The sequence below is a fragment of the Acanthopagrus latus genome, chromosome 20 (genome assembly GCF_904848185.1).
Source record: "Acanthopagrus latus isolate v.2019 chromosome 20, fAcaLat1.1, whole genome shotgun sequence".
NCBI classification, from domain to species: domain Eukaryota; kingdom Metazoa; phylum Chordata; class Actinopteri; order Spariformes; family Sparidae; genus Acanthopagrus; species Acanthopagrus latus.
Window position 1 is genome coordinate 14,127,610 of NC_051058.1, and position 11,842 is coordinate 14,139,451.

At 42.0% G+C, this 11,842-nt stretch overlaps 2 protein-coding genes and 1 long non-coding RNA gene across 6 annotated transcripts; 1 reads left to right on the top strand and 2 right to left on the bottom strand.

Moving 5' to 3' along the window:
* Positions 1 to 709: 709 nt before the first annotated feature.
* ghdc (GH3 domain containing) lies at positions 710 to 5,961 on the bottom strand. 2 transcript variants are annotated; one of them, XM_037082061.1, is made up of 11 exons: positions 5,723 to 5,961; positions 5,224 to 5,514; positions 3,790 to 3,986; positions 3,500 to 3,694; positions 3,258 to 3,377; positions 2,518 to 2,815; positions 2,183 to 2,372; positions 1,851 to 1,922; positions 1,618 to 1,751; positions 1,278 to 1,366; positions 710 to 1,185 (listed from the first exon to the last, which is right to left on the bottom strand). In XM_037082061.1, exons 1-11 carry the CDS (start codon positions 5,805 to 5,807, stop codon positions 964 to 966), a joined length of 1,893 nt encoding a protein of 630 aa, XP_036937956.1. In that variant the 5' UTR covers positions 5,808 to 5,961; the 3' UTR covers positions 710 to 963. The 2 variants fall into 2 exon arrangements, with proteins under 2 accessions (XP_036937956.1, XP_036937955.1); XM_037082060.1 differs by lacking the exon at positions 5,723 to 5,961 and having other exon boundaries at positions 5,224 to 5,684.
* LOC119010142 lies at positions 5,424 to 9,909 on the top strand. Of its 2 annotated transcripts, none has more exons than XR_005071914.1 (4): positions 5,424 to 5,558; positions 8,777 to 8,892; positions 9,116 to 9,329; positions 9,489 to 9,909. It is a non-coding gene; the product is annotated as an uncharacterized LOC119010142 (long non-coding RNA). The 2 variants fall into 2 exon arrangements; XR_005071913.1 differs by lacking the exon at positions 5,424 to 5,558 and adding an exon at positions 8,419 to 8,560.
* Positions 6,686 to 11,755, bottom strand: LOC119010140 (FERM domain-containing protein 6-like). 2 transcript variants are annotated; one of them, XM_037082063.1, is made up of 13 exons: positions 11,324 to 11,755; positions 11,026 to 11,116; positions 10,789 to 10,868; positions 9,767 to 9,825; positions 9,402 to 9,621; positions 9,160 to 9,315; positions 8,959 to 9,024; positions 8,789 to 8,857; positions 8,368 to 8,542; positions 7,868 to 8,029; positions 7,593 to 7,724; positions 7,486 to 7,508; positions 6,686 to 7,393 (listed from the first exon to the last, which is right to left on the bottom strand). In XM_037082063.1, the coding sequence occupies exons 1-13, from the start codon at positions 11,393 to 11,395 to the stop codon at positions 7,388 to 7,390; spliced, it is 1,311 nt and encodes a 436-aa protein (XP_036937958.1). In that variant the 5' UTR covers positions 11,396 to 11,755; the 3' UTR covers positions 6,686 to 7,387. The 2 variants fall into 2 exon arrangements, with proteins under 2 accessions (XP_036937958.1, XP_036937957.1); XM_037082062.1 differs by having other exon boundaries at positions 6,687 to 7,407; positions 11,324 to 11,753.
* Between the last annotated feature and the right edge of the window lie 87 nt (positions 11,756 to 11,842).

An 11,842-nucleotide genomic window follows, 5' to 3' on the forward strand; every position in this document is an offset into this window, starting at 1 on the left:
ACTACATAGTGCCCCTTCAAATGTACCACTTCAGCTGTTACTGTATTTTTGCCTCATACTTGCACTTACCTGATGGCAAAATGTAGATCAACCTCATTCTAATAACTAAGTTCCAAAATAAAAAAATGACTTCTGCACAGATAAATTATGTAACATGTTTAAATATAGCTAAACATTTCGTGCTTACTCTTACAATACCAGCGGATGCAAGAGATTCACAGTATTTACTGTTTTTGAGTCCAGATTTTTCTAAGAGGACAAGCTGCTGTTATAGGAGATCACAGCCTACACAGATTTTTAACGGAGCGAATCGAAGAAATGTACAGTAAAATGTAAATGAGTGTTTTTAAGGACGCTTTCCAGCCTCCGAGCATTCGGCATACAAGAGGGATTTATTTTTAGATGTAACTCTCGCCAAACGTTTGCTTTAATCTTCACGGTGACTGCACTTATGGGACAGTGGGAATGTGGCGGTGCTGAAACATCCAATAACACCAGATGGTGTCAATTGGAAAGATCATAGTGAGTCAATGCAAACATCTTACAAGCTAAAGCGCTGTGGGTGAAGAGGATTCTCCAGGTGTTATTTTTCCTTCCGTTGTTATAAAAAAAAAACACTCCTCTTCATGAATATTATCCCAGGGTGATAAGGCAACAAAAAGCTGTTGTTTTTATCACTTGCTGTGTGGTAATAAAGACGGAGGAAAGATGAAGTTGTGGCACATTTCATTAAAGCAAAACTATGATTTCAATTCAACAGTTCGCTTTAATATAATTATAAATATGGTTGGGGCAAATTAACAGTTTTAATACTCAAAAATGTTGTTTTCTTGTGTTTGAAAAGGCAAAATTCATAATCTCATTCATGAGTTGTTGATAAAAACCTGGAGACATTTCCTTCAGTCATCGCTCACCACAGTCAAGAGTCCACAAGCTTTGTCCCATTCTCCACAAAGGGAGGTTTCAGGAAATGGTTTTCCCCAAGAGGAAGTCTGCGTATTCTCTCCTGCGCAGCACTCGGTGCATCTTGAAGGTGTTGGGTGAGGTGTTGGAGAAGGCCATCATGCGCTTGCGAAGCTCATCAAAAGCCCCCTCGGCCACCAGCTGCACCCTCATCGGTCCGATGCTGCCTTTGATACGGAACGACTTGTAGACGGCCGAATCCTGCTGGAGACAGATGTCCAGCTGGAGAGGAAAAAAGAGAATTGTAAATTTTTGTATTTAAGAAAAACGAGCTGTGAGTTGTCGCTACAGGCCCACGTTGAGGTTCGTCTTACCTTGTATCGCTGCTCCTCTGTCAGGTTTCTCACACCTTTCAGCTCCAAGAAGACCTGGTAATGAGGATCTGAGCCGCCTATTGAATCTCCTACGACACCACAGAGAAGATTCATTTAAGTACAAACTGACTGACTATCCAGGTCAGTGCACTGCAGGTCTAGGAAAACTTGTGATTTTTTGGCCCCAGCCAGAAACCAACTTTTCAAGTTTCGAGACAATTTATGTTTTTAACGTTCCAAAGTAGGTGCAAAACCGAAACAGAACCAGTTCGATGCTGGTGGAAATGGAGTATTAGTTAGGTGTTAGGTGTGACTGAGGGGAATGATGGAAGAGTCTTACCCATGATGCCGCTCTCAGCGCAGCAGTAGTCGACCAGCTGGGCTGCTGGCCACTGAGAAACAGCTTTCTTCAGAGCGTCGAGGAACAACGCCTCGGACACTTTCTCCCCTCGAACGCTCAACATTTGACCTCGTCTGATGGAAGAGGGAGGGAAATACTTTGCTAAACACAGTTCAGGAACTGTTATCACAGTAACCGTATCATGCAGTATATGAACATATATTAAAGCCTACCTGTATTGAAACTCAACAATGGGACACTTGTTGTGGAATCCGACAACTTTCACAATGTCTCCGATGCGATATCTGTAACGCAGTGAAAAGTGTCAGCTTCATTATGGAGTCAGAGCACGGATCATGATACCACGAAGCATTATCAGGCTGGAGACGCTGCTCATTTTGTCTTGATAGAGTGCAGTCAGGTGAAACCACATCATGACGCCAACGACTCAAAGCAATTATTGAATATAATTCCTCACTTCTCTGGCCTGTGATTGGGGAAGTTAGTGAAAATTCTCTGATAGAAGCAACTTTCATTCATCATTAGACCCATCATGAAATCAGACCTGAAGAGTCCTGAAGCGTTTGTCACGACAAGCTCGTAGTTCTGTCCCTCCTGCACCTCCTCCATCAGCAGGGTGTGAGGCGTCTCCTCCTCCAGGCTGCTCTCTGGCAGGAACTCGCAGAACATTGAACGAGGACACAGCATGTAGCGTCTGTTTGGCTCCTGAGGCCACAGGTTCACCCCGATCAGACCTGCAGGGGCCCATACACATTAGAGCTAACACGACTAATCACAGATGAGTTTATTCTTCTTGGAAATTCATTAAAACACGTCTGAGCAGCTTTTAAATCTTTTATTGGCACTTTAAATTGGTTGTCCTCAAAGTGGTGCTCCTACCTTCAGTAGCAGCATAGAAAGGCGAATAGAAAGGCACTCCTTGGCAGTAGTTCTCCCTCAACATTTCCCCGTAGATTTGATTGGAGCCTGAGTCCACCGCCAGCACCAGGTGGAGGTGAGGCCACAGCCGCTTGGCGATCCCGCGGAAGCCTTCCTGGAAGTGCGCCCGGAGCTCAGCCGCCCTCTCTGGGTCCGGCTTCATCAGCGCCTCGAGCCCGGACCTCACTTTGGGCTCCAGAGCCAGAGCGCTGCTGACCCTCCCCAGCTCAATGTCCTCCACCAGCTCCTGCCAGCGACCCTGTGGGACGGAGAGGAGACGGGATGGAAATTACTTTTCTAATCCTCCGTTCATCAAACTAATTATCAGAGCTTTTCATTCAGCCGGTGGGAGGCTGACACCTGACTCTGAGATCTCACTAAACTTTACTAGAAAATGCCCTGCAGGGACTCAAACCAGGCATGCGCAGAGGACCCAAGACTAAAAAGACATTTGCTGCTAATGGGAGAAAACGCTATCTCCTTAATAAAGCTTTTAAGGGATTAAGATGACATCTTTACAGTAGAAAAACATGCATTTTCTCAAAATAAAAAGGGTTAATTGATGATTTCATTTTCAGTAACATATCTATATTTTGTGTCTTTAATCACATGGGGTACAAATATTGCTAAAAAGGCGTAAAAGTCACCATGCTGTGCTGCCTTTGTCTGTCTAACACAACATGAAATGAGCTATGTTTTACCTGTAAAGCACTGAAAGCATAGAAGACTGTGGAGGCGAAGTTTGACTCCAGTGTTCCCACACTGGGATCTTTGAGAGCAAACAGGAGATGCAGGTAGAGAGTGTCCTTCTCACTGGGAACCTGAAAGATGAGATTACAGTTCAACAGTGGAAGAGAATCAACACATTCTGCATGAAAGTACTGTATGTTTCAAATACTGTCAATCGATCATGCGCAACAAGAGACAGCTGCTCGTCTCGTACCTCAAAGGCGGGTGCTGGCGTGGTGTAGAGGTTGAGCATGTGGCGGGAGGAGGCTGGTGTGGAGGAGTTTGGTCCGATGGGAATACCGGCTTCAGACTGGCGAAAAGTGGGCGAGTAGAAGAACTTGGTGGTTCGCTGGAGACTGTCGGTCGCAGGAAACGCTTGTCGCATGGCATCCAAACACACAGTCACTCCCTGGTGGACACACATGAATAAATATTGTCATTAACACAGTTTTACATGCACAACAACTGGGTCAGAAGCACATGATCGTCGCTGTTGAGCTTCACCTGCAGGAAGAACTCAGTGTTGGTGTCCTTGGTGCTGAGCAGCATGGCGCTGGCTCCTGACGTCCCAGAAGTCATGGCCAGGATCAGTGGCTTCTCGGCGATGATCACCTTCTCCTCGCCTCCCGCAATGCGTCTGATGAGCTCGCGGTAGTGCTCGTATGTAGTGATGGGATGACGTGCCCGGAAGCCATCGCTGTCTGAAAAATAACCATTAAACAACCGGTTTTACAGTTTCGAGTCAATCCTCTCTTCAAGAGCCATTTCTTTACATCATCATCAGCTAACTCATGCAGACGATGAGATGTGGGTCATAGCTGAGAGGATCTTTAACTTGGATGATACTACATCACAGATACTGTTCCATTTGTCACATGAACCTTCATTCTCATTAGTTTATAGGGATGTCACAGTAATGTCTTTCCTCTTTAAGTCCGCATGTGCTGAGGTGCAGTCTGACATTTCGGCATTTGATGAAGAGACAGCGGTTTAATTACGTATCATTTATTATTTAAGGATCATGTGTGTAATTCATGGTACAATTCAAGCAGGATTGAAAAATCAATTGCGCCTCCCCATTTACTGCCATACAAAGTTTTCATTCCAAAACAAGGAAACCGGAGGGGGTGTGACTTCGGCTTTGAGTGTTAGCTGAATATTCAGGGGTTTTCTGACATTTGGTCAAAGAAGGGAAGTAAATCAAAGACATGAACACATGAACTTTTTTTTTGTTGTTTTTTTTGGTCTGTTTTTGTCTGCTCTTTGGTTTGTGCTTCATATATTTGATTTGAAAACCCTAATAAAAAATTATATATATAAAAAAAGGAGATTGAGTTTCAATGCATTTTCATATTACCATCAATAGATTCAAATAACAATAAAAAAAGAGGATTGGTGGATTTTGGACGTATGTGGGGAGTTTGGTTTTTGTATTTTCCAAAAATGTATACATTATTTCATATCTAATCTATTTTATGTAATTTACTTGTATCGCATATTCTGTCAATTAAATCTGTAAACTGTGATTTTGTTGTACTTGTGTCTGTCCGTCCTGGGAGAGGGATCCCTCCTCGGTGGCTCTTCCGTCTTTTTTCCGCCTATTTAAAGTTTCCCCTCACTCTAATCGAGGGTCAAAGGCCAGAGGATGTCGTTCACTGTACAGACTGTGATGTGACTGTGATTTTGGGTTGTATAGATCAAAATGATTTTAATCACTGTCATCACCATTTCCTGGGAGGTGGGGCCCTCTTGTCTTCTTGCCCTCCTGTCTACGGCCCTGCTGTCATGCTGGCAGTGCAGCCTATAGGCTCTGGTTACATATACAACACATAACGTTACATCACAGCAGACAGAGGACGAATCAGTGACCTGACCTCACTGTTATTTGCACAACAACAGGGTCATGTGTCGCCTCACACTCTCATCCCGTGTTCTTACCTTTAATCGAGCTGAAGTCATACTGTCTTCCGTAACATGTGTTTGCGTTTTTACTCAGGCGCCTCAGCAGAGTCTCCTCCTGGACCTGCCGCACGTTCACGGTGTCGGCTTCGAGTTTCCTCCTCTGCCGCCTGCCCAGCCAGCCCACCCCCTTCACCGCCAGGTACTGGCTGAGCAGGCTGCTCAGCGTCCGCTTCTCACCCTTCATCTTCGAGCTCATGTCCCTCCAAAGTAGCGCCATCCCGACCAGCGAGCACACACCGAGCGCTGCGGGCAGGGGAGGCGGCATCGCTGTGCGGAGGAGCCCGGCGTTACACAAGGAGGACACATGAGAGGTGGGTGAGCCAGGTGGGGGCGCTGTTAGCCAACTTGACACCGTTACATACATCATTTACAGTCAAGGTAAGCCAACTATACGCTGTCGTGCCAACTGACTGCCATGACAGCTCCTCTCCTTTTCATTTCACACGTTCACTTTCATCATGTTCAGGCTACTTACCCTGATTTTGTACCATGATGGCGACAGCTGCTGACAAAACCGCTAAACAAAGCGGAACAGCAACGCGAGACCAAGAGAAAGCCATCCAGAGCAAGTAATGTGAGCTAACTTATCTGTGTTTTAACTGCTGAACATGAATTATGATGTTTAAGAGACATTATGTTAAGACGGAAGAGCCTCAACGTTTTGCTTTCGTAGCCGTCTGAGCTGCTTCCGTGTTTGGGTTGCCGTCGTTCGCGCTGATTGGCTGACTGTGGGGTGACGTAGGTACGTCTCATCAGCAAAAACAACCACAAATACAAACAAACTTTAAATCTTTTCTTTTAATTTGTCTTTTAATGTTTTTTTCTTTTCTTTTCTTTCTTTATATTTGATTACCTTACAGTAAACATTGAAACATTATCAAATATTAATCTTGCCCTGCTTGTTTCTACATTTGAACATTTTCAATAAATGTGTTTGGAAAGTAATGTGAGAAAGTTAGATGTTTATCGTTTTTGGAAAATTTCAGATAAGAAAATTAATTGGAGGGATGATCCTCATATTCACCTACATTGCAAATCTTTTTCAAAGATGCAAAAATATGTGAATGTACATATTTTTCCTTCTCCAACATGTTAACTTATTTCTACTGAATATAAAGAGCTTCTCGCTTTAAATTAACACCTGCTGTCCATACTTGTAATGCTATAATACAATTCCCCGGTGTGACATTTATGTATATATGTGACTTTATTTTGAAAAAACAATAGCATTGATTTTTCATGCTCCAGATGTTATCACTTCTTAATGTGTGTGTATATATATATATATATATATATATATATATATATATATATATATATATATATATATATATATATATATATATATATATATATATATATATTACATTATCATAATGTACATTATGCACCTAATAGTATATTTAGATCTTCAATAATGTCAATATGTCTACTAAATAAAGAACAAAAAAGAAAAGACCCAAAGAATATTTTTTCTGTAAGTGTAAATGTGATTTTGGGGGCAAATTGTTTATTTCCAATATGTAACAAGAGTAAACCATTTTAATCATTATATTATTGGGCACATTTCTTATATTGCAAGTTAAATTTAGGTTGTGGGGTCACATTTACCTCAGATTTATAACACTCTCTGTTTCCAGTTTTTGTAAAATGCTTGTTAATGGCCTTGCACACCCACACTGTCCGACTGCTCTGATTGAAGTCGGGTGTGCACTCCCACACAGTCCTGAGAGGAGGTTTAATTAATACGTGGGGGTGGTGCATGGGTGAGTAGGGACTTTAGTATCAAATGCGAATTATGTCATTCATTAAAAACTTTAATAACTCCCAAATGTCTAATCATGCACTCTCACAACACACCTTATAAATCCACAATTGTTTTCATAAAAAAAAAAAAAAAAAATCATCAAACATTTTGTAGATGGAAGCACAAACAGACAATCTTAATTATAGTCACAGTTATTGTTTTATCATTACTTTGTCTGGTCTTATATTGTGCTGAAATATGCGCTGATTAAAAGCACAATTTCTTATATTCGGTACATAACATACTAAGTCTGTGATCGCTGAGCATCAGAGCAGTGACATCAGTGGTGTTGTCTTGCCTCTGGCTGTACATTAGTCAACAGAAACCCCTTCATCAGCTCTGCTCCTCAGAACCTGCACAGATCAGAGAAAACACTGAAACCTTTGATGAGCTGGAAACGTTCAATCAGAGGGACCTGCACTTCTGCTTACCTGTTTCATTTCCATGGTGACAGCTAATAATGAAAAGAGCACAGGACATTATCAAAAAAGATGAGCACAGGATCTAACTTAATTTAGAGCTGTCTCTTTGGACTAACCTGCCCAGTAAGAGGAAGGCAACACGGAGGGTCCGTCGACAGACGCGCCATGGAGCAGCTCAGCCAGCCACGACACTTCAGCTGGGTTGTCGATGAGAAACTCCTCGGGTTCGTCCACACAGAACTCAAACTCTGACACAAGACAAGAAATACACAGAGATTCTCAATGTGTCCACTTGATTTGCAGACAAAAGCACCTCTAAAATAAACATAGAAGTTCATTAAGCCGTCTTGATTAAACATGATAGGCAGCCATTATTTTCCTTTCAGCTGACCTGTGGCAGAATGTCCTTCCTCCTCCTCATCATCATCTTTAGACCAGGCTGTGTTTGTTTCAACTGCAGCGCTGCAGTCAGACATGGAGGATGTGAGGCTCTGGAGTCTTTGTGTAAGGCGTTTCGTGTCACAGATGTAGGCCTCTCTGTAGAACTGACTGGCTGCCGGGAGACGGAGAAAAAGAAAAAAGAACATTTGAATTGTGGTTGTTTGAGTCCCATAATATTTTTTTTCACTGATGTGATTTTCAAAATACTTTGGCTGAGAATGAGAATAACAGTCTTCATGAGGTTTTACCATTGATACACTATAGCTTGGTCCAGAATCATCATGAAAATCAGTTCTCAAACCAAAAAATAACATAACTAACAAAAATTACAACGTTTTTGGCTTAGCGCGCCTTTTTTGGACATTTAGGATATAAAGGACTTGAGAACTGATCTGAAATCACAGTTGTATTAGCTCAAATTAAGGTCGTGAAGATCAGATTGCTGCTGACCCTCCATGTCCTCCAGCTGTTGGATGTAGCTGGCTGCATCTCGGGTGCTGATGTGGACCTGGTGAGTGTCGATGAGGTGCTTCAGGACGTGTTTGGAGTGGAAAGGTGAAGGAGAGTAATACACCAGCTTAGGGAGGCACAGAGAGCTGACTGCAGAGATTTCAAACCTGCGGCCCTGAAGAGCAAGAGAAAGGTGGAGGAAGATGTATTTAAATCTAAGACCACACTGTGAATATAATCTGTTAAAGCATTATAGTTATGAAAATGTAATAAAAGGACTTCTTAAAGAAAAATGACTTATTTTCTAGAAATGTATACACTCATATAAATTGTAATAATGTTTTGTGCCCCTCACAGCATCTAGCTGCTTAATAATCTCAATATGTTTTCTTATTAAATGTGCACTCAGGTGTGGACCAACCTGGAAAGTGAAGCGGTCAATATCAGTCCAGGAGAAATCATGCAGTCGACACTGTTTCCCCTCCACCTCCTTCAGAAAATACAGTTTACACCAGTTATACAAAAGTTTGTTGACACTGATAAGTCAAACTCTTCAAATATAAATGTGTATATGCTGTGTGTTGGGCTGACCTGATAGATATGGACTCCTTTCAATGTCACACCAAGAAGGACTGAACTCCTCATGTCTTTTTTCTCCTGCACGTTTAAAATAACAGAGAACAGGAAGCAGAGTTTGGGATCATGAGCTCATGTAACAGATGTTGTGATGCTTTCTGCTTCATTACAGTCTCAAGTGTTCTTGAGATTTTGGTTCGTCTGAATGCGACCGACCTGTCTCATCCTGTAGAAGGTGACCGGTCCATCCTGCAGGCTGCTGGCCTCTTTTATAAACTGCAGGACAGCTTGGCTGTGAGACAGACCTCTCAGCTCGACGTGAACCACCGGACACTGCTGGAGCAGGAAGTCTCGACCACGTTGCTTTATCAGCTGAGGACACACAGGTTACTGTACACACACACAAACACATGTGTGGATATTGTTATGATTTCAAACGTTAAGTCCACTTTTTTTACCCAAGAGGGGAAGTAATCTTCAGGAAGAAAGTAATGTCTGTGTTTCCTCTCCTGTCCCTCCTCCTCTTCATCACTCCCCTGTCTCAGCTCCAGATCTCCAACTTCAGCTTGAAGTGCAGAAGCTGCCAGCTGGAAGAACAAAGCTTCCTGATGGCGGCTCTGTGACTGCAGCACCCTCTGCCTCAGCTCAGCATAGTAGAGCTGCTGCACCTTGCTGCTCCTTAAATGACCAAATTCAACTGTCAAGACATTTTTTTCCCCTTCATTTGTACTTTAAGCGATTATGTTTTTAACTGATAGGGTACAACATTCAGAGTTTGAATATGAAGCAGACAGATAAATATTATATATAGAGACCGACTTACAATATCAGCCGCCCGCTCTCTACATAATATTGTACCCTCAGGAATAAGATGAATGGGATCTGCACAAGTAGAATAAATATTTCAGCAGAGTAACGAAGAGAATTATTGCTCAACCTGATGAACATTACAAGGTGATATTTGTAAGATATGGCAGGAAATCGAAGGTAGCTCCAAAAATACAGGGGGGAAGCACAACAGTTAATAGCTAATTAGCTCAGTAAGCTGTGTAGCTTGTGGCCTTATTAGCTGACAGTTGTTTGCCTCTGTGCAAGTTGGAAGACAGTGGATATAGTATGGAGGCGATTTACAGCAGCTCCAGGAAAGGAGAGGCAGGAAATGGCAAATTATCAAGAGAAAGTCTATATCAACAGTGAGTGAAAACAGCGTGTGGTGCCGGAATATTGTTTACATCATAGTCTCTGATCTGAGGATTTATTTCAACCTAAACAGAGGTGATTGTGGAAAGACAAACCAAGACTGTTTTCCTGAGTTTAATTCATTTATATTTAAGTTTGAATGTAGTGTGTCTTACAATGAGTCAACAAGGCAGTTACACCTGTCTTTATTTGGTAAAAGAGAAAAACTAGAGTTTTTTTTGTTAAGGGAATATTGATTTTGTGTGCTTTTATTTATAACAGACTACTGCCTCATGTGGTACAAAGTGGTAAAATTGGGTTGGGGCTAGCTGGTTAGCATGCTAACCTCTGTTGACATCTCTGCAACACAATACGTACATACGTTTTCCTCTCAATCTTTTGATAATGTTTGTTCATTTTTTGAATGTTTTAAACTGAATTCTGGACACATCTTACACATTTCCCATTTAAGTTGTAAAATTACAGATCCTTCCCTGAACAATAATGAAACAGTCTGCGCAGAGAAAAACTCAGATAAGGCTTTGTATTTATCACTGTATGCACCTTTAAGAGTTCATTTAGGTACACTGCTGCATAAAATACTGTAGATAAATCGTCTGAGATAAGGACTGCACAGCTGACACATATAAAGAAAAAATAACTTACCGATAAGGAGCCTCTGTTCCATCTTTTGCCAAAGTACTTACTCAGCTTTTGCTCCAAATCAACAAAAAGGTATTCATTATCTGAAGAACACAATACATTCAATTAACACAGAGAAAACAAGGCTATCGTGTCCTGTATAAGTCCATTCATCAACAACCGCCTCCCTAAATTTCAGGGTCCCACAATAAATTAATTAAAAACACTGTCTCTTGAACTCCCACACTGACACCAGCTGACCTCTGAGAACAGCCAGACCCAAGACTTGGAGCTCACTGACGCCAAACTGCTTCAACACACTGTTCAGCACCTCGTGGCCTCTGGATCGCACCTACAGTGCACACATAACACACGTCAAGAACAGTTACATGTTTCAAAATTCAGATTCAGTCATGTGATCTTGATCTGTTGCCATAAAATGAATCCCTGTAAATCTGTGGTCTCTATATTCTTCCAATTCCAAGTGATGCACTGGAATCAAAAGACGAAACACTGTAAATTAAAAATCAAACAAGGGTGACAGTGAACATGCACTCACTGTGACAGCACAGTCCAGGTGCTGCTTGTTCGGTAGAAGGATACACACTTGGCGTTTCTGTGTCGTCCTCATGGTCACACAGGCTTCAGCTTGTCTCCGGCCTCCATTTATCCTCCTCCTGTCCTCCCATGGGCTGGCCAAAACAAGTCAGCCCTCCTCCCTTTGACCTGACACGTAATGACTTCTGACTCTGACAGGAAAGCATCAGATCCTCACATCGAGAGGCTGCAACCAAAAAATGTTTGCTTGAAACTTGTCTTCAGTCTGTGATTAATCATCACAATCAATCATCAATCATCAGAGATGTGCCCAGTCCAACAGGGTTCTCTGATCTTTGCAGCTCATCACAGTAAAAGCATGTTTATTTATATCAGTGTGTTGCTTTTTTGTTTACTTCTGATGGATATGATGCATTGTGTCGCACCTTCACCCCAGTAATTTATGTGTGTAATGAAGTAACTGCACAGTTGCTTTTGGAAATTCATGAAATCGATAATATTAACTGGTACGTATTAAAAA